This window comes from Salmo salar, chromosome ssa01 (assembly GCF_905237065.1).
Source record: "Salmo salar chromosome ssa01, Ssal_v3.1, whole genome shotgun sequence".
In the NCBI taxonomy this organism is placed as follows: Eukaryota; Metazoa; Chordata; class Actinopteri; order Salmoniformes; family Salmonidae; genus Salmo; species Salmo salar.
Window position 1 is genome coordinate 37,916,808 of NC_059442.1, and position 23,413 is coordinate 37,940,220.

The 23,413-nt window shown below is 40.2% G+C and overlaps 1 protein-coding gene across 6 annotated transcripts in view; it reads left to right on the forward strand.

Moving 5' to 3' along the window:
* Positions 1 to 2,824: 2,824 nt before the first annotated feature.
* The window catches only part of npas3 (neuronal PAS domain protein 3), a 341,058-nt gene continuing 320,469 nt past the window's right edge, over positions 2,825 to 23,413 (forward strand). For 3 of the 6 annotated variants that reach the window (XM_014194380.2, XM_045717646.1, XM_045717650.1), the window contains exons 1-2: positions 2,825 to 3,259; positions 3,968 to 4,352. In XM_014194380.2, coding sequence (XP_014049855.1) covers positions 4,201 to 4,352 — 152 coding nt within the window. In that variant the 5' untranslated portion in view covers positions 2,825 to 3,259; positions 3,968 to 4,200. Of the gene's footprint in view, positions 4,353 to 6,022; positions 6,646 to 23,413 lie in introns of those variants that run through there. The other 3 variants (XM_045717645.1, XM_014194408.2, XM_014194412.2) reach the window with 3 other exon arrangements.

Consider the following 23,413-nt stretch of genomic DNA (forward strand, 5'->3'; position numbering starts at 1 on the left):
ATTTTGAAGTTGGATTTCCCATTAACATATCTCAGACCAGAACCCAAACAGTGCTTTATCCTCTCTAAGACATTACAAAACAAGTCACATCCCAGACAAAAGAGAGAAATGTATGAATCACCTATAAGACTTGGATCTTTGGTAGTCACAAAAGAAAGATGAAATTAGGATTCCGAGAAGCGGCTTCAATTATCCACTTCTGATGCAAGAAGGAATGATGACCTCTGGAATCACAGTGTTATCATATGGAAGGCTAACACTCATTCTCAACCAGACATTCTAAAACAGTGTTATCACATAGAGACAGCTCACTCTCTCATTCTGGAGGAGACATGTTAAAACACTGCAAAGTTCCGATAAGGCAAATGACTCACAACGACTTGTAGAATTGCATGGTATGATAGCATGTCCTCCAAAATGTGTCCTTCCGTAGCTTCATCCAACATGGATCTTGTGGGATTGTTATCATGAGTCAGTCACTCTTTTATGAAAAGAGAGGAGAACAAAAACTAGCAGAATCGAATAAGTTGAATAGGTGTTAGTGATGGACGTTAGCTCTGACCTCTGCAGACTCTGTGTTGTGTTCTGTTTGAGGTTGGCAATATGTGATGGAGCGAGGTTGAGCTAGCTAACAGCAGGGCTTTGACAGTATTTATCCATCCTCACATTATTAAGCTAATTGGTCAATATGGTACTGGGGAAAAAATGTCAATTACTTGGTCACTGGTCCTTGGTAAAGAGATTGCTTCCTTGTCCTTAATAGCCTATACCTACCAAAGTATGTTGCCCCCCCCAAAGGGGAATGATTATACTTGATTTTAATGTTTCTAGGGAGAACAAGAACCATTCTGATTGAGAAACATGTTACGTCCTCTGAAATCAGATGCAGGATTGTCCTTAAATGAATACTATTCAATTAAGCTCCGTTAAAAAGCACAACTGCCTTTGCTACACTGCTCTATTCACTGTAAGGTACCTCGTTACTTCGAGTGCCCATGCAGAATGAAGTGCCTGGCCCTAGTTGTATACAACATACCATTGATTATCATTATTTTCTAAGAGCGAGAAAGAGAAGGGTGGAAGGAAAGAGAGAGGAGAGAGAGAGAGAGAACCACTATACCTGAAATGTCATGTGGGAGAAGAGGAGCAGTTGCAGCTGCCCCCAATCTGTCTCATGTACTTTAGCAAAGAACTGTAGACAAATAAATGCAATACAGAGCCCTCCAAATAACTGAGCAGGTAAACAGCAGCAGAGACTGTTCATCTAATTGTATCAGGAGCCTGCAATGTCGGTTTAAAGCCTCCAGTGCAATTCATTTGATTTCATTACAGGGAAAATACAGCAAAAGGAGGCTAGCCATTTTCTGGACCTCATTCTTAGAGCAGTTTTATTAGACATGGTTAGAGAAGCGATACAATTTTTAAGTCTCAGGTGAAGAGCTTTGATTGTTTTTTTATTGGTGTTTAATCATATGGATTGGTTTATGTTTAGAGGATTATTTAATTGCATAAGAGTCTGCAATGTAGTTCTTCTCTTCAACTTTCATTATCTAAAGGTGTCATTTTATAGACCAAACATGTATATGTGTAAAAATGACAGAATGCTCCTACTTTAAAGATTAGAATTGTTTTTGCAAAACCTTCAGTAGGCAACTTTGGGTGGGGGCCACAGAAAATCTGAACTTATCATGAGGGGCCGCAGTGGCTCACGGGTCTGCATACCCACATCCATACCCACACATGCAGTCAGAGCCGGCTCTAGCCTTTTGGGGGCCCTAAGCGACATTTAGTTGGGGGGCCTCCGCCACCGTGAAAAACATTTAAGCAGCCCCCCCCCCTCTTGACAGCGGAGAGAATTCAATTTACATTTTTGAGTTCATTTCCTGCAATTCTACACATTTTGCCATGGGGTGGAGAGAAGATTTTACAATTTTAACAGCTAATTTCCTGCAATTCTAAACATTTTGTAATAGGGTGGAGAGAAATGTTTGCAGTTTTTAATATGATATTTGAGTGAGAGTGACTATCAAAATCAGTGGGGGCCCCGGTCGGTAATTCGACCATGATTACTACAAGTTTAAATAGCTGGCCGCTATACTAACTTACCAATCTACAAATGTTTTTGCTGACATGGCTAATTGAGTGACTGTCAGTGACTGACATAACAAGAGAAAAACTGCTGATGCACAACCAAAACATTGCAACATGTGTATTCTACTATTCTAACTCTCAACAGAAAGTTGAGACCCTGACTGAGATCCTAAAACGTGGATACATTAGGGGGGGAATTGATCCTCGGGAGTCGGGGTAGTAGCCTGTTGATTAACATGGTATACATATGTTCATTAACTATGCATAAACTTCTGCACTTCTGAGGGGAGAACATTATGCTATAGAATGTATCATGTGTTATGGAAATTTGAGTTGGTGTCCTCTGCAAGCATTAAGTTCAAGCAAACATATTGGCTTAAATGTAAAATCTTAAAAATAAAGTGAAGATGTTTTCATAGGCAACTTGTCTATATAATATTATGAAGTACTACTCTTCGTCTGTTTTACCTGTTATTTGTCTAATTGTATCTAGTTTGTACTGGCTGTACTGTATATGTCAAACACTTGCACAGTCTTGGTGAGAGAGGGCTTGATGGTATGTTAATTTGTGCTTTACCCGCGTAATGAATGGTTATGGTTTCAATGGAGTCGAGTATCACCCGTCTCCCTGGGCTGCAATGGGTTACCGCTGCTGCAGCATCCTTTGCGCGTTCCTGTCGTGGTCTTTGATTGGCTGGAATGGGGCGGCGCGCTCAGGCATCGCTTGCGCGAGGCATCAGCAGCTGCTGAGGCCAAGTTCATCAGCTCACACGCGCTAGGAATGGCATTGCTGCACACTACCAGATCACACAACAACACAGTATATGGGAAAATTCACACAGACAGCAACACGCTTATTTACAAATGATCCGATGCACATTAGGGCATAGCAAGTTGAGGAAACCTGTACCGGAGACACCTCACAAAAACAACAGCACATACAGATAGATAGAGCACCAGTCAGTCAAGAGGAGAGGGGGGTTCAGTCCTTCAAAGAAAGATAAGAAAACATCACACTTCAATTGTTGGAGAAAAACTGAACGCGTCAGCGTTATTTGGAAGTTTTTTTTTTGCGATTTTTTTTGCATACTGGCCTATCATCACATCTCGGCATCCTTACAAATAGCATCGGTCCACTTTGGAAGTGACGAGTGTGCCAACAATAGTGGTAGGGCATAAAATACTTTTTTTGCAATCCTCTCATTCTAATCTAGGTTTAACGATTTGGTCAGCGAACTATTGCTAACTTTTGTTGTGTCTATGGTGTAAGTCTAAAACGTAATCTATTTCAAAACGTTAACTTGCATTGTTTTGTTCGTAAAAATAACATTTGGATTGGAATTTTGGAGAAAGATGCTGTGCGCACCGAGAATGGAAACAGGTCCGCGATTGTGGCTTTAAGCCCTTTCTTTTTCTAATATCTTAACAACCAGTATTCTATTTGATTATCTTACAGAGATAAAACTTCAGTAAATTCTAAATAACCTTATTGGTGAGCTTTTTATTGGTGAACTTCCGTTCCCGAAGAAGCGCCTGTCAGTTTGTTCTCCTGTTAACTTTGTAGGTAGCCTAAAACTTCCTGACCGGCTGTCACTTCTTATATTTCAACTTCTAGATTACCAGATATCAATAACTCTAATCAATGTTTCACTTGTACATATAGGAAACGCTAAACTGAATGGATACATCTAATTTCTGAAAAGATAAGAAATATAAGGCTTGACTTTTCAACATTTTACGCAAGAATTACGCGGGATAGTTGCAGTAGGATATTTGGCAAAACATCATCAACATTTTGTCATTATATCTAGATAAAGATAAATAACAATATTCATTTATCTCTCCACGGTCTCCAAACCTACACACCCCTGCGTAGAGGACGCGTTTCCTGCCCCGCACACCACCGGCATCAATGTCATTGCTAACCTCCTGAAAGCTGCAGTTATCTCGTCGCTGATACAGAGAGAAATCCAGACATAGAATGGCCGATGAGCTGGTAACCATCACTCATGGGATTGTGGTGTGACTTGTTCGGCTGGAGGGAAGACTGCTGATATTCTTTGAAAAATCTTCATAGACTCAGTGCGTGTTCAATCTACCAGAGCAGGGATGATCCGGATCTTCCCGGATTTCAGCGTTCAGGTGACGGCGGCAGGTGGAGGAGCCGGGGGAATGCCATCAGGTCCTGCGGTGGGGAGAATCCCCGGTACCACTAACGGGAACCCGCAGAACGTCCAGGGGATCACGTCCTATCAACAAAGGTATGTTGACCTGACCACTGGGGAAATGTGTTTTGTATTGTTTTATTTCACAAATTCTTTAATTCAGACAGGGGCACAATAATAGTCTTATGGATATGTTATAAGTCACTGAACAGTTTGGGTTCTTTAATGGTCATGGGCAGGCCCACCACGTTTATAACATATTTCATTATCAAGTTTCACATTATGCCAGTTAGCCTATGCAATATAGGCCACATGGATAACAACAATAGTTCAATTGGCTACAACCTGCAAATGTAGTAAGTCACTTTACATGAAGTTGCATGTGGAATGTGACGCATAAAACAACACCTGGCTAGACAATCAACTTATTCTGAAAGACTTCAATTAGGCTATCCATGAGACCTTTAAGCGAATGATCAGGAAAATGCCCATATTCTGAGCGATCATTCAATAGACTATTTTACAATCAATAATTAGGGTAATATATAGCCTACACTGAATGCTTTACATGCTACTTTATCGTGTAGGGCTATAACGCCTATCAAAGATAATGAAGGTAGGTATATGTTATATAGGCCTATGTTAGTTTCTCAGAACATACCAAAACCCCAACAGAGTGTAAATACAGAGACTTAATGGCTGGCAAAAGTTACCACATTGACATTACAGGCCTGAATTAGAAACTATGGTATTCATGATTAAAAGCTTTTGCAACCCACAGTTAAAATCACAAGTATTTTAGAATGACTCATTATATTTTATTAAACATGTTAGGCAGCTTATATTGTTTAAGGTAAAACAAATAGGCCAATAGATTAGCCTATAGCTACAGGCCACATCAGCTGTCTGAAAGAGAACATTTGAATGGCAAACAGTGACATGCTAACCTGTTCAAATATAAATGTTTAAAGAAATTGGTTGAGACTAATAATCCAAGGCACTTTTTCTAAAGCAATTACATTTCTTTGATCATATTTTAGCCAATATAACAAAATAACTTTTATAGGCTATATTTTCAAAACAACCATTTTGGTATGGTTAGCTATATTATAGATTAAATCTGAAAGAGCAGAGATTAAACAACTTTTAAAAAACTATAAAAGTATGTAACAAAACAAGAAAAAGTGAACACAATTAAAATCCACACTTTGTCTACATTTGCAATGCTACATCAGGACGTTTTGGGTTTATTCTAGGCCTTTTACCCAATATCAGAATATTACCTTCCTGAAGTTTGTATTTGGCATCTGGTAAACACATTTTTACAAACAAACAAATAAAGTTGCACAATTATTTAGAGCATATGACCGGTCAGTGACCTTGACCAGTCATTGATCGAAGACTAGTTTTCAACTCCATCATTCTTGTTTATCTGATGTGACACTCGAATGATAATTCATTTAAATGCAAATGCTTTAACAATTAGGCTAATGCATGGGTGATTCATAGGCTATGTTATATTACACTAAAATAGCTTGCTTTTTAGATCAGACTACAAAAGTTAATCACAGCCAGATAAATGAAATAATAGGCCTACTTAAAACAGAGATACAACCGTATGTAGGTGAATATATTTTTATTTCAATTATGAATCTTGATGTTGTTAGTGATATATAGTCACATCCAATATCTGCAAAACTATTAAGATGATCAGAAACAGTTCATTTAGTGAGAAAACGTCATAATGCAAACATGTATAGATACTTCCAATTGCAGAACAAAAAGCAAATCCAAGGGAATTTGCGTATTGCAACCTGTATAACGCAAAAAAAAAAAACTGTTTTCAACTACAACTGAGTGGCGTTGTTGCGCCGGCTGGAGAGAAGATGTGTCCTTTTTCACATAGAGCGAGCCAGGAAAAGCTGTAAAATGCACAGACAAACAGACTCAGAAAAATCCTTTACGAAGCAACGAAGACAAGAGGCTCTTGCGGAAAAATGTAAAGATAGGCTACGATGTTCCCGTTTATAGTGTAGCAATTCCACTGTTACAACCCGAGCTCCGTATATCAGGAGAGCAGCTGGATTTGAGAAGCATCCCCCGGTTTCCACTCACTTTTCTTGGCATGCCTTTGGAGCTCGATCTCGGTTTTTTTTTGCTCCGTTTTTCACGCTCATGAACGCCAATACACGGAGACAGGGGCACGGCTGGTCCACATCAGCGCTATGGCTTTGTTTAAATACACCTAGTCTACATGACGCATTGCTGTCAGACGGCACGGCTTTATGTCAAAATAAATCTGAAGAAAAAAAAGTAAGAAATCAAATAATTGCAGGAAGATGGCGCCCACCAAACCTAGCATTCAGCAAGACCCTACAAGAAGAGAACGGTAACGCTTGGATTGTTCTTTTTCTATATGAAAACGTTGACGCTTATGACTAGATGCTATGCAATTTTGAGTGGAGATGTCAGAAGTTTCGATGTTTCCCTTTTCAGCAGGAGTGCATCTGATAATTGGGGACCTTGGCGTTCGGGTAACAGGTATAGACTGAGAAGGCGTATGTTATAGGCTACTACAGAACAGCTAGTGCTGGCCAGCAATGCAGGCACTTTCGCATTGTTTATGTGCTAAGCAAGGTTGTTAACTGTCGTAAACATATTCGTTCATCGATGACAATGCCGCTGTTTGTTTCTGTGTAGATGGAAAAGCTGCTTGCTAGGCCAGGCTGTGCTGTTCTGTGTGCGGCAGTGGGGATTCTCTGCATGCTGTTTTGCAGCGGAACCTCAGTCAGTCTGAAGCTTATGTGAGAGCGAAATTAGCATACACCAGCAACCAGCTGTTGAGGAACTTTAAATGTAGCACATGGATTACTCTGTGTTGTCAGATCAGAAATCCCCCTCTGGTAATGGTTGTAGTAGACTTGTAGTTAAGGACAACACTGTGGCTGCGACAGTCAAATTGTATTATAGCAAATTTGCATGTTTTGAAAAACAAGCAGGTGATTAGATTGAAATGAATTATGGTATGTTAATATCTGGAGTTTAAAGTGGCTCTTGAAGGCAGCAATGAGTTGTATTTTCACAAATAATATAAACATTAATTATGCTATAGCTACATCCTTATGCCCCCCCCCCACTACATCGAACAAGTTAGAAATAAGCTTTAGGATCTGAGTTTATTACAGACACTGACAATTTCATAGCAGAACGTTTTAATCCATTCAGAAAGTATTCAACCCCCTGACTTATTCTACATTTTGTTGTGTTACAGCCTGAATATAAAATGGATTAAATAAATAAAAAATTCACCCATCTACACACAATACCCCATAATGACAAAGTGAAAACATGCATTTATAAATTTAAGCAAATTTATTCAAAATGAAATACTGAAATATCTAATTTACATAAGTATTCACACCCCTGAGTCAATACATGTTAGAATCACCTTTGGCAGCGATTACAGCTGTGAGTCTTTCTAGGTAAGTCTCTAAGAGCTTTGCACACCTGGGTTGTACAATATTTGCACATTATTCTTAAAAAAAATCTTAAAGTTCTATCAAGTTGGTTGTTGATCATTGTTAGACAGCCATTTTCAAGTCTTGCCATAGATTTTCAAGCGGATTTAAGTCAAAACTGTAACTAGGCCACTAGGGAACACTCAACGTCGTCTTGGTAAGCAACCCCAGTGTATATTTGGCCTTGTGTTTTAGGTTATTGTCCTGCTGAAAAGTGAATTTGTCTCCCAGTGTCTGTTGGAAAGCAGATTGAACCAGGTTTTCCTCTAGAATTTAGCCTGTGCTTAGCTATATTCCGTTTCTTTTCATCCTAAAAAACTCCCTAGTCCTTGCCGATGACAAGCTACCCATAACATGATCCAGCCACCACCATGCTTGAAAATATGATGAGTGGTACTCAGTGATGTGTTGTGTTGGATTTGCCCCAAACATAACACTTTGTATTCCGGATTTAAAGTTCATTTCTTGGCTAAATGTTTAAATGTTTTTCATTTTAGTGCCTTATTGCAAACAGGATGCATGTTTCGGAATATTGTTATTATGTACAGGCTTCCTTCTTTTCATTCTGTTAATTACGTTAGTATTGTGGAGTAACTACAATGTTGTTGATCCATCCTCAGTTTTTTCCTATCACAGCCATTCTTTTTGTTTTGAATAGTTATAGACTCAAGACATTTCAACTTTTCATTTCAAATTTATTAGACTTTTTTTTGTACATTATTTCACTTTGACATTATGCGGTATTGTGTGTAGACCAGTGACACAAAATCTAAATTGTATCAATTTTAAATTCAGGCTGTAACACAACAAAATGTGGAAAAAGTAAAGCGGTGTGAATACTTTCTGATGGCACTTGTGTGTTATTGAATACACTGCTGGTGCTTTTTTTGAATTGAACAAAGGGGTTACAGTGTATCGATGTTTACTGGGGTGTAACTTGTTAGGACACATTGTATCTAACACATGATTGTGCTGCATTTTAAAGATACATTGCGGTAAATTCTTCTCTAAAAGGAAAAGAAGGTTAGCTGTCATTCAAGAACTATAAGCTTAATCAGGTCATTTTTTATGCGTATGTGAGGAAAAGCAAAAATAGCGAAAACTTGACATGGACCATTATTGTCAATAGGCCTACTTGCTATTGTGAATTACTATTATTCTATACACATATTGTTAATAACCCTAATTAAACATTTACAAACTTCCTGGTCTGAGTGCACCCTGCTATTTCACTAATTCACCATTTCACTCAGTATATTTACAATTGCAGCAGCAGCATCCAGCCAGCAGCAGCATCCAGCCAGCAGCAGCATCCAGCCAGCAGCAGCAGGGAATGTTTATGCTAAGTCAGTCTCTAGTAATCTCTCTGGCAGGAGCATATTTGTGTGCCATTCTGGGCTATATCTGAGAGATAGGAATCTTGAAGATGGAATTAATTTTGAGGGGGGAAACTTCATAGCCTGTGCATGAGTGCTTTCTTTATCACCTGTCTCCTATTGCCAGTCTGCAGAAGTAAATCAGACTCTGATCTGTTATTCTGCTCCACTTGAGAGTTGAACTTAATAACACTTGGGTCTGAGAATTCTGATTGAAGGACTAGGTGAATATATTTAATTTAATGCCCCTCTTAAAAGCATCCTGATGTTTGCCAGAATGGGGGGGGGGCTGTTTATAGTTGTTGCTGTCCTCAAGGTGGTGTAATCTGACTAATGCCATCCTGACTGACTGACTAGGGCAAACAACTCTGCTGGCTGGATTAAGTGGTGAAATTTAAAGAGAGAGAGAGAGAGAAACGGTGTTGGCTTGAGTTCACACACAACAGAGTAACTAACCGCAAAGTTGGCCGTTCTTTCACAAACCATTTCCCTCCCTTTGGGCAAACAAAAGTGCTAAATTGTCCTATTTCCTATTCTGTTCACTTCAGAAGATTTATAAAACATAATTAAGAATGAGTATAACTATGATTGCTATAGTCTGGAGAATGGAGAGGGGAGCAATGTGATGGTGTAGTTGCTGTAGGCAAAGCATTCGGCTATGTTTAGTTGAAAATGATGCCACATTTTACTTTTATTTTGATGGAATAACAGAGGGAGCCAAGCATTTTTTGCTAGTGGTCTCAAATATTAAAGCATTGCATTATTTTACCCTCTGCCTTTCAATGTCAAAATATGTCAATATTTGTAAGAATACACAAAGAAATGAAATTGTTTCAGTACATAATTATTGTTTACAATGATAGAGGTAGGCTTTACTGTAATTTTCACTTCTCATACACGACTTGAACCAGGCAGCAATGTACATATAGGTTTATTGTAAAACATGTTTCTACTCGTCTTTTAAACCATTTTCATGTCAACTGAAATAGTAGAAACATGTTAGATGAAATTGCCTTTTTTCTTGTGTGAGGGAGAGCGTTGTACCAAAGCAAATGTTCAAGGAAACAGCCATGCCAGAAATGAACACTAATGCGTTATTATCAGAAAACAATGTTTGTTATGGACCTTATTAAAAAGATATCCCTTTCACTTCACAGCCACAGCCCTCCTTATTGGTTGTTTTCATAACAGTGGCGATGGTGCACTAGATGGGGTGTGTTGCTGTAAAACCATGGTACAGAGAACACACTATCCAATCCTATCGATTGGATATTGAATAGTTAGAGAACAGAGGTGTATAACTCTGTTTATTTATCACAATTAGGATTGATTTCTGCTTCCTGGTGTGTGTCTCTCTTTCTGGCTGCACACATATGGTCCCCGGCACTGTTGATTACCAATGTTCTCCCTCTTTCCTCCGTGTGTGTGTGTGTGTGTGTGTGTGTGTGTGTGTGTGTGTGTGTGTGTGTGTGTGTGTGTGTGTGTGTGTGTGTAACTGGATGGTTACTGTGAAGGTCAGAGTAGAGAGCGAGAGATGTGTAAAGAAGATGCATCCTGGGTAAAAAGGTATAACGGTGCAGCCAACGGGTTGGAGCTGCTGCATTAAAGCACTACAAGGCTTGTCTACAGAGAGAGATGTGTTTTATTACTCACTTCATGATGCTGCTTACCACACACTGCTTGATCGTAGGTTTTTCTTTTTTTGCTGTGTAGTTTTCAGGCGTGGCTGGTTGACTGACTGGCTGGCATTTGTATCATCTTTAGACTATGTCATGTGTACTTTAAGTGGTAGTGGTGGGCTCATAGAAAAACACCTGTTATAGTGCCCATGGGCCAGCAGGCCAAATTTCACATATTTGTCCACTTTGGGGTGGCAAAGTCTAATGATGATTTTCATTAAGGTTTATGTCTGTGGGTTATATTTTGGTATGATACCCACGTATCAGAGGTAGCTAAATGTGGTTATCACCGCATTATATGTTATGATCCCTATGCGGTTAGTTCGGCCAACAGGATTGAGGTTATGACATTTCATTTTGCATTATAAGGGAGCAATCTCCTCAAACTTAGGCGATTTGATATGTTATTAACATCATAATATAACACATATTAAGGAATGAAACAATTGGAATGATAATTACATCTCTATGGGCCCACCTTGGAGGGTCAAAGGTCATACATGTAAGCATTTTGGGGTATATCGAGCCAGAATGGTCATTATTGTGATGTGCTCTGTTATCACATGGTACTCTAGATGACAACTGCACCAAATTTCACACAGAACAAGGATAACCATTGGGGAAGTTATTTTATTTTAGCAAAATTCAGTCCCCATAGATTTAGTCTATATTCAGCCCCAGCAGCCTATTTTCAAGATGGCCGCCATTCATTTTGATGGAGAGGAACTGAATTTATTGCGCATGGCCATAACTGAATAAATCATTTGTCTAATAACACCAATAATGGCTTAAATTGTGTGTTACAGTCAGTAAAACCCAAAATGATGGCCCAAGTATGTCAGTTCTATTTATTTAGGTATATATTGGCAGAATAGGTCTGCTGATGGGGCAGCTTCTATGCATAGCCACTTTAATAACTTTACCTACATGTACATATTACCATAACTAACCAGTGCCCCCACACATTGACTCTGTACCAGTACCCCCCTGTATATAGTCTCGCTATTGTTATTTTACTGCTGCTCTTTAATTACTTGTTACTTTTATCTCTTATTCTTATCTGTATTTTTTTTAACTGCATTGTTGGTTACGGGCTCGTAAGTAAGCATTTCACTGTAAGGTCTACACCTGTTGTATTCGGCGCATGTGACTAATACAATTGGACTTGATTTGATTTAAAAAAATATTCAAAAAAAGCAGTCAGAATTGCAGAATTGTTTTGCCATTTCAAAAATATTACATTGAAACGCTTAGAAAATCTTTCAGAAGCATTCACTGATGTCTATTGATTAAAACCTTTTCCTGCATTCAAATGACTAGTGGCCTCATGGGTGAAATGTTAATCATTTTCATAATTTCCTAATATATAAACATTATTTTTTTTAAACTGCCTGAAAATCTGGTGTTTCTATGTCAAGCGGTTTTTGTCTTCTGTGATGTATATAAAGTGTAATATTGGGATGCAAACTCAAAATGTAATACATTTCATCTCTATATCTGACATGGTACAGGTGTCTTCTCTTTTGAAGCCCATAACCATGTGTGTGAGGTGCATACTTGGGTTTCAGAGTAGATTTGTTTAAGACTACCAAGAAACAATCTGTGTGACCCTGATTTAGCCCACTGCAGTAAAACGTTAAAATAATATGCAATATGATTGTATAAATTGTGTTAACATCAAGAAATGTGATGTGAAATCTGCCTAGTATATTGCACCCTATTTAAAATCCCATAGGAATGCATTACATCCAGCAGAGGTACAGGTAACCCAGCCAGGTTTGCAAAGTATATCATCGTTGTAAAATATTAGCAAACATTTTTTTGTTGTAGCCTAAAACACTATTTATATATCTGTTTTTGATCGGTATTTGCATCCCTAATTTCTCAATTTTATTTTCAAACATGATATAATAATGATATACAAGATTATGCCATATTGTTAAATATACAATCTGTGAATTGAATCCTGTCAAATACACTGCATTCCAACATAACATCATAACAAACCACCTAATGATGAGGGCATCAACTTACAAAGCTGGTGAAGTATTAAAGCCTTAGGTTTACAGCATTTATAGATGGTGCACAGTTACACTACTTGTATATTGTAGTATAGGGCCTACTGAAAAATGTATTGGTTAGTGGCTGTTGAGGGCTGTCGAGGGCACCAGCATTAGTCCAGTTGTTAAAAGGCTGGATTTTTTTCAAATGACTAATTGCAGAATTTGTATTACATTTGCCAACCATTCACTGAACTTATGGCTACAAAATGAGGTAACATACAGTATTTCATTAAATAACTTAGAAGGTTGAAGGTTAGTGTGCACTTTTAAGAACATGATGACACGTACAGAAGAGCTTTTAATCACCTATGTGATTAAAAGAGGTCATTTGTCTTTACCTAAATCTTTGTGTTAGCTTGCTGGGACAACTCAACAAATGACCGAGAACATTGTTCATCTTAGCATGCTGAGTATTGCTATACAGCAGACTATTATAGGTGACAACTATAAAACCAATACGTTACCAGATTCGATCTCTTGGACTTGTATTCTTTCCCAGTATGACCAATTTCCATAAAACAAATACAGGTAACTGCCAAAATGAAGGAAACACCAACATAAAGTGTCTTAATAAGGTGTTGAGCCACCACGAGCCAACAGCTTCAATGAATCTTGGCATAGATTCTACAAGTGTCTGGAACTCGATTGGAGGGAACCGACACCATTCTTTCACGAGAAATTCCATAATTCAGTTGATGGTGGTTGAAAACGCTCAGGCGCCGCTCCAGAATCTCCCATAAGTGTTCATTTGGGTTGTGACTGAGACAGCCATCGCAGATGGTTTACATCGTTTTCATGCTCATCAAACCATTCAGTGACCACTGGTGCCCTGTGGATTTGGGCATTGTCACCCTATGCGGGCATAGCCATGGTTGCCAAAATAAAGTGGACACATTTTCCCGCTGGCACATGGACTATTAAGCACTATTCTCTCTGCTTATCTATGCCTAATACTATAACACCCTTATTAATGAACTCAGTGATATTTATCCAACATAGCTATTGTTATACACATAGGGTAAGTAGTCCGCTAATATAGCTCATACCCTGTTATTGCTCCCTGAAAATTCCATGACAAGGCACAGGCAGGCACACAGAAATTGTGTTGTGTATTTTGAGAATGGCTGTGCAATATCCACTCTCTCCCACCTCACTTCCCTATACTGGAGGGGATGCAATCACTACAGGTCTGCTGACAGGGCAGCTTTTTCAGGTGCCTGTCCTTGAGCACAGTTCAATTACCAAGTACGATTCTTTAAATACAAGGTCTCTCTCACTCTCTCTCTCTCCCCCTCTCTCTCTCTCTCTCTCTCTCTCTCTCTCTCTCTCTCTCTCTCTCTCTCTCTCTCTCTCTCTCTCTCTCTCTTTCTCTTGTCCTTTATCTATTTGTAAGAGCATGACTGTTCTGTTCTCCCTGCTGGTTTCCTTTGGGAAATAACCATTCTCTGTATTCATCACAATCACTGAGCAGCGGCTTGACTTACAATACTTAATGCCTTTGTTTGCACACCAAAGTCATGACTTTAAATAGTCGCAGGTGACAAGGGAATTGCGAACAGAGCACAGGCACAGCACACGGCTATCTTTTAATGTCCGTCCGCAGCAGAGAAGAGACCTGCGTTTAGTGTCTATTCTTCCAGACAGATGTTGAGCATGCTGATTCCCATCTGCTGTTTTAGTTAAGGTGCTGTGCTCTCTTCCAACGCACCCTCTCACAATCTACTGTGTACCTCCACACCTAACCTGCATCTCGCCGGACTGTAGTAGTGCCTTTTGCGCCCCTTTGATATTTGAAGTAGAAATTGTGCACCTGTAATATTCAATAAAGTGCCCTTTAATATAGACCACATGTAGAATTCAATAAATCCAATAAAATAAAAAAAATGTTGAATAAAGAATTTGCTGAAGTGCTAAAATGTAGCATTTTGACATGTCTCTCTGTGCACCCTCGGTGACTTACAGGATGATTTTAACCCACTTAACCCCAAAAGGGTTTCACCATAATTGTAAAGCTAAGTTATTTTGTTGCTTTGACAAAGTCATTTCCAAACATGCTTATTTATTTCATGTGATAAGTGATTCATTTTATGGTCAACCCTGTTATGTGAACTGAACCTTCTTTTTAATATAGTGGAAATATTTATATTTTAATATTTTTTTCAAAAGACGCATTGAACATCTAATAGTCAATTCATAGTGCAAAAGCAGGTGAGCTGGTTCTACTCTTTTTGTTTTTTTCCTGGTGTTTTGTGGTGGAAAACTGAGTGGGTCGAGCTTAACATTTTATCCCTGTTACCCATAGATAGACAACAAATGAAAAATAAAAAATCTTGCATTGAATTCATTGCCCCTCCATGTTGCACACAACAAGCTTCAATTTCCCCTGTTACAAGGGGATTTATGGCTAATTTAAGATACAATCGTCAACCCTGTTACGGTCAACTGTGTTACTTTATTCGCACTTAATAGGCATTTACTACAGTCCTTTTTTATTTAACCTCTTAAGATGGGAAAAGTCGATTTAAAAAAAACAGGTTACAGGAGCGCTTCATGTATTCCAAAACAAGCACAGGTTCACTTGCAGGGGATTAGTACTAGAAAAGCAAAAGGAAAAACAAATAATGAACTGCTAGCACTTATTTGGAGTGATACATTTTCCTTTTGCTCTTCTAGTGTTTTTTTATTAAGTTGAACATGTTCTCTTTATGACAGAATGTTCAAATTAGGTGAAATCAACGTTTTCTTCACCAAGTTAGACATCTCAAAAGGCACCGAATTGGTGGAACGGACCAGTAGTCTACAACTGGGCAAATCTATTTCAAATTTTCCTTTTCCTTCGTCGGCAGTCTGCTACTGCGGCTTCTACTTCTTTCGCTCTGTCTTCATGTTCCTCTTTCCTTCTCTCCAACTGGGCCAGATTTGTAACTACGTCTCCATGCCATAACGTTGACCTGGTGGAGTAACTTACAGATATTAAGCCCCAATCATTTTCTCCTCTGATTGTCCCCGGCTCCTTGGCTCTGACCACAGGCACCTGCAGGGCCCTCCTATATGATCAAGGGACTCTCTGTGAAATTGCGATTGATTATTCAGTTTAGTGCGAGAGCAGGAGGTAAAAACCCAACCAGATTAACTGCCCTAGCTAGGTCTGCTGGTACAATTCCAACAACATGTTACAGACTTAGACCTGGAATAAATGGATTCCAACATGAAAATGCCGGGCAGCCTACCACCTTACAACACCTGTCTGTCATTCTCATAACTGAATGTCATACTAGCTTCTGAAGTAGCAGTAACTTGTTACATGTTACAGACCTGGAGTAAATGGATTCCTACTATGTGGAAACGCTGGGTAGCCTACCCAACCTGTCTGTCCATCCGTCCATTTGTCTGTCTGTCTGGGTTCTATCTGTCTCTCTTTTAACTGAATGTCATATGTGCTACGTGCTTGTAGCAGTAACCCCTGGCCAACCTCACTCACAAAGGAGCTGTGGCTCTGTAGATATTCCTAGTAAAGCATTCCTTAAGGATGTTGTTATAGAGAGAAGGCCCCGTGCTGGGCTTTACTTGGTGACATTTTGAAGTGGGAGTCCCCCGCTGATTGGAGTGCAATCTTGTTTAAAGGAATGTCATTTGAATCCAGGGTTCCAACACATACACAGTTCCACACAAAACACTGCACGTGCACATGCTCTCAACTCCGAAGCCACAAAGAACTGATATGAAAACTAATTAAATATGACCAATACTTGGATGAAGAATGTTTGATAAGATAATTACTTATGTAGCCACCTACATTTTTGTAGTCCTTGGAGTCCCGCTGCACCCAGCTCTGCACATCCTTTTACCCAGAAGCTTTCCAATTCCCAGGATTACAACAAATGGCTGCCTCAGACGAGAGGCCATGTCAGTGACAGATCTAGCCGATCCAGTCACAAACTGAAACTTCCCCCCGACTCGAATTGACAGATACTACAACCCTATGCCTTACTTTGTGAGACTGCTTAATACTGCTTAACTGTAGTATTGTATACAACATCTCATATTTTTGTATTTATTTGCTTACTTACGTAGGCCTATGTATGCTGCAATTGAGCTTTAAGCTGAAAATGTTTACAATTCAAAATAAACCTTAAATATAATTTGATCACACTTTAAGATATACATTGAACATATTTAGGCCTACACAGACAGAATGAATGCACATATTTAGAATTTGGCCTTCAGTGCCACGTCAATTTGTTTTAGTGCACGATGCCACTGTTCATGGTTGTTGTCAGTGGGCAATTTCCACTGATTGTTGTTCCATGTCATTTCAGCAAGCCATGACACCCACCGTCTCAAATTGTTCTGAAATCGTTTCTATAGTTAGAAACAGATAAGATAAGCATTCCGGAAGCATTATTTTGTTGAAATATAATTTTAATTTATAGGATTCATGTAATATTCAATAATTATAGTACCGTACAACTTTTTTCTAACAATGAGTAAGTCCAAAGAAGTGGTCAAATGCCATCCACAGACCACCCACTCCCCATGCCAATCCCACCCCAACAATGAGTATACAGTATCAGTTCTCTATGCTTGACAAGTAGTATGGAGCTGTGGCTTTGAGTATTGTTTCTTCATCCTATGTAATGTCTTATCAATGATTTTGGGGATTCTTTTTTTTCCGTTCAGAAATGTATTAACATTGTCATGCTTCACATCCAAATCATCTAAAAGTAACATAATTGAGTTGCACAATACATTTTTAGATACTTTACGATGATTTGGACATGAAGGTTGAAAATGCTCATGTAGGTACCATTGACTTGCATTGGATTTGTGAAACAAATGCATTTGAAATAGGGGGCAGGTAAAGAAAAAACAAAGCATGGGTTGCTGTCATACCAGAGGGGTATCCTACGAAGCAAGCTCTACTCAGGGTTTCTAAAGCTAACTAGCTTCAGTTAGCTTCACATTCCATCTCAGGCTTCGTCTGTACTACGATGGTGGATATTGCTTGTCCGCATGCCGCTAACTCTAGCAGGCTTGTAACTGTACATGCATGTTGCACATGGCTAGTCGAACGCCAAATTCTTAATTGAGACAATGCTGAAACATCGATCAATGGGCGAGTCAGTCCCACATTTTCATTGGTGCCGAAATCAAAATGAATGAAAAGTTATCTTGCAAATTCAGCATGCTATGATATGACATTTAGAAGTACTTATCATTAATGCAGACTTTGATGTGCTTTGGTGTGATTATCGATGCACAACCACAAGCACCTTTATCCCACTATCGAGTCATACAAAAGTGTTACTGTCCGTGAAGTTTAAAATGCATTCTGTCATTACTAAATGTGTAATGTGATATATTTTAACATTACTATTTTTTAACACGCAAACATTTGATTAATAAAATATTTAATCAGTTCTCCTCAAATGAAGGGGATGATGAATCTGATTTCATTTGTCCTCAACTCAGTCATATCACTCAGGGTAAGTGGAGTTAGCCGTGAGTTAGCCTGCCCTGGAGCAGGTTAGTTCTGAAGCATTCATAGAAATTTACCTGGCTATAGGTGAGCCACTTTTGTGTGACCGGTTATCCCGAGTTGAACTCAAGAGTTAATCAAAGTTATCAGAAAGCACAGCTCCATGGATAAATTATTAAACTGTATTAGTGATTTAAATACTTTGATGGCTCACAACTTCCTCCAGCTAAATCAAGACAAGACCGAGGTACTTATTGTTGGAGCCAAAGTACAGAGAGAGAATCTGGCCTCACATTTTAATTTACGGGCAATAAAGATAAAAGAGCAGGTAACATTTTTTATTTTTTTATTTTAGTTTCTGAACTACTCAGAAACTATATTTATTTCTAAATATATATGTATTTTTTTTTACAAGCCTTTCGCTACACCCGCAATAATGTCTGCTAAACACGTGTATGTGACAAATAACATTTGATTTGATTTTGTTTGGATTTCACAGTACAGCATAGTAGAGAACAGTAGAGTAAAGTACAGTACAGCACAGGACTGTACTCTACTCTAGTGTGCTCTACTATACTGTACTGATCTATACTCTACTCTACTTTTCATTACATTACTTTACTGTAATGTACTGTACTGCACTCTACTGTGCTTCACTGTACTGTACTGTGATGTCCAAACTTGTGAAACATAGACGTCTATGATCGGTTCAGATTTGGTCTGGTCACCAATCATGGATGTCTATGTTTGGGCCAAATCAAGGCCAGGGCGGACTGACCAAATTTCAACTACTTTTCTACATCCATGGACCTCCAGTGTCGGTCAGTGCTCAGTGGGTGTGATGCTGGTTACTGTAAATGGAAAGAGAAGGGGATCATGGGTAGGTGTCAGTAAGAGCCAGGAGAGGAAACATTAACTGGAGAGAGAGAGAAAAGAGGGGGAGAGAGGCAGAGAGAGAGAGGGGAGGGGTTGTCCAGACTGTTTTTACACACTTGCTTTAACCACCAGACGACAGAAAGAGAAAGAAAACCCTTATGAGCTGAACATAACAGTATGCCAGTGGAAGGAAGGACAGTAGCAGATAACCCAACTGTGGTTTGTGACTATATCATTTCTCATTGTAGCCAATTGAATTGATTTGGCAACAGAATTAGGAGTTTTCATCAGTTAATAATTAATAAAAAAAATATTTCAGTAAAAACAGTAACTAATTGGTAGGTCTACCTTTAATTGTTACTTCTGTGAACTTTCATTATCCTCCCTCCTCATGAGGGAGAGAAATTATAAAATATCTTAAAGATATGTGGGGTTTTGGTAACGGAATTACAAGGCAGAAGTCAATGTTTCTTAAATGTACGGAAGGCAAAATATTTCTCCAAACGAAATACAGTTGAAGTCAGAAGTTTACATACACTTAGGTTGGAGTCATTAAAACTCATTTTTCAACCACTCCACAAATTTCTTGGTAACAAACTATAGTTTTGGCAAGTCGGTTAGGACATCTACTTTGTGCATGACACAAGTAATTTGTTTACAGACAGATTATTTCACTTATAATTCACTGTATCACAATTCCAGTGGGTCAGAAGTTTACATACACTAAGTTGACTGTGCCTTTAAACAGCTTGGAAAATTCCAGAAAATTATGTCATGACTTTAGTAGCTTCTGATAGGCTAATTGACATCATTTGAGTCAATTGGAGGTGTACCTGTGGATGTATTTCAAGGCCTACCTTCAAACTCAGTGCCTCTTTGCTTGACATCATGGGAAAATCCAAAGAAATCAGCCAAGACCTCAGAAAAAAAAGTCTGGTTCATCCTTGGGAGCAATTTCTAAACTCCTTAAGGTACCACGTTCATCTGTACAAACAATAGTACGCCAGTATAAACACCATGGGACCACGCAGCCGTCATACTGCTCAGGAAGGAGACGCGTTCTGTCTCCTAGAGATGAACATACTTTGGTACGAAAAGTGCGAATAAATCCCAGAACAACAGCAAAGGACCTTGTGACGATGCTGGAGGAAACAGGTACAAAAGTATCTATATCCACAGTAAAACGAGTCCAATATCGACATAACCTGATAGGCCTCTCAGAAAGGAAGAAGCTACTGCTCCAAAACTGCCATAAAAAAACTGACTACGGTTTGCAACTGCACATGGGGACAAAGATCGTACTTTTTGAAGAAATGTCCTCTGGTCTGATGAAACAAAAATAGAACTTTGGCCATGATGACCATCATTATGTTTGGAGGAAAAAAGGGGACGCTTGCAAGCCGAAGAACACCATCCCAACCGTGAAGCACCGGGGTGGCAGCATCATGTTGTGGGGGTGCTTTGCTGCAGGAGGACTGGTGCACTTCACAAAATATATGGCATCATGAGGGAGGAAAATTATGTGGATATATTGAAGCAACATCACAAGACATCATTCAGGAAGTTAAAGTTTGGTCGCAAATGGGTCTTCCAAATGGACAATGACCCCAAGCATACTTCCAAAGTTGTGGCAAAATGGCTTAAGGACAACAAAGTCAAGGTATTGGAGTGGCCATCACAAAGCCCTGACCTCAACCCTATAGAACATTTGTGCGCAGCACTGAAAAAGTGTGTGTGAGCAAGGAGGCCAACAAACCTGACTCAGTTACACCAGCTCTGTCAGGAGGAATGGGCCAAAATTCACCCAACTTAAGCATGTGGAAGGCTACCCGAAACGTTTGACCCAAGTTCAACAATTTAAAGGCAATGTTACCAAATACTAATTGAGTTTATGTAAACTTCTGACCCACTGAATATGTGATGAAATAAATAAAAGCTGAAGTAAATCATTCTATCTACTATTATTCTGACAATTTACATTCTTAAAATAAAGTGGTGATCCTTACTGACCTAAGACAGGGAATTCTTACTAGGATTAAATGTCAGGAATTGTGAAAAACTGAGTTTAAATGTATTTGGCTAAGGTGTATGTAAACTTCTGACTTCAACTGTATAAGTGTTGATATTATACTGACCAAAAATATAAACTCAACATGCAAAAATGTCAACGAATTTACTGAGATACAGTTCATATAAGGAAATCAGTCAATTGAAATAAATTCATTAGGCCCTTATCTATGGATTTCAGATGACTGGGCAGGAGCGCAGCCATGGGTGGGCTTGGGAGGGCATAGGCCCACCCACTTGGGAGCCAGGCCCAGGCCCAGTCAATCAGTATTACTTTTTCCCCACAAACTGGGCTTTATTACAAACAGAAATACTCCTCAGTTTTATCAGCTGTCCGGCTGGATGCTCTCAGAAGATTACGCAGGTGAAGAAGCCTGATATGAAGGACTGGCGTCGTTACACGTGGTCTGCGGTTGTGAGGCCAGTTGGACTAAAACGAAGTTGGAGGCGGCTTATGGTAGAGAAATTAACATTGAATTATCTGGCAACAGCTCTGGTGGACATTCCTGCAGTCTGCATGCCACTTGCACGCTTCCTCAAAACTTGTGTTAGGAGATGTATATGAGGTAGGTGAAGGAATCAAGTGCAGGAGAGCAGAGATGTCCAAGGAGCGTCTTTTAATAGGCAAGCCCACCACAAAAATACAGGAACAATACCAAACAACGCCCACGACAAAAAGAGAAATAAGTTAATCACGGAAGGAGGAAAAAACAACTCTCCTCAAACTTATACATAATCTGTATATACGTGAAAAATAACTGAGGCACAACCTCAACGAGTAACCTGAGACAAAATAATCCCGCACAAACCTAAGCAGGCAACAGGGGTAAAATATACACACAGAAATTAAAGCAAATGAAACCAGGTGTGAAAAACCCAAAGACAAAACAAATGGAAAAAGAAAAATGGATCGGTGACGGCTAGTAGGCCGGCGACGCCGACCGCCGAGCACTGCCCGAACAGGGAGAGGAACCACCCTCGGTGGAAGTCGTGACACTACCCCCCTGTGACACGCGGCCCCCACAGCACGCCGACGCCGGCCTCGAGGACGACCCGGAGGACGAGGCACAGGGCGATCTGGATGGAGGCGGTGAAACTCCCTCAGCATAGATGGGTCTAAAATGTCCTCCACCGGCACCTAGCATCTCTCCTCCGGGCCGTACCCCTCCCAATCCACGAGGTACTGAATGCCCCCCACCCGACGCCTTGAGTCCAGTATGGACCGAACTGCATATGCCGGGGCCCCCTCGATGTCCAGGGGGGGCGGAGGGTCGAGAGCCAGACCCGGCCCCCGGTGCAAACACCAGGCCTCACTGCGGTGGCAGTCAGCGCTTGCCTTCTGCCGCCCTTCGGCCCGTTTAAGGTACCCGTGGGCGGCCTCCCAGGTCTCCCTCGAGCGCCTCACCCAATCGTCCACCACAGGAGCTTCGGTCTGACTCTTATGCCACGGTACCAGGACCGGCTGATACCCCAACACGCACTGGAAGGGCGATAAGTTCGTAGATGAGTGGCGGAGTGAGTTCAGTACTTCCCACTAAGGCATCGCACCGTCCTACCAATGCCCGGATGACCAGAGGAAGGTGACGTGTGAGCCCACCAGATCAACCTGTCGCTAACCTCAAGCGGAACGTACACCCGTCCAGCTGGAAACTGAGGTGGAGTAGGCTATGAACGTGACGCCCGCTCAATGTCAGCGTCCACCTCCCACACCACCGGTGCCACCAGACAAGAGGCCGGAAGTATGGGAGTGGGATCGATGAACCGCTCCTCTGTATCATACAGTCGGGACAGTGCATCTGCCTTAGTGTTCTGGGAACCTGGTCTATATGATATAGTAAACCTAAATCGGGTGAAAAACATAGCCCACCTTGCCTGGCGAGGATTCAGTCTCCTTGCCGCCCGGATGTACTCCAGATTACGGTGGTCAGTCCAGATGAGAAAAGGGTGTTGAGCCCCCTCAAGCCAATGTCTCCACACCTTCAGAGCTCTGATGACAGCCAACAACTCCCAATCCCCCACGTCATAGTTCCGCACCGCCAGGCTGAGCTTCCTCGAAAAGAAAGCACAGGGGCGGAGCTTCGGTGGCATATCCGAGCGCT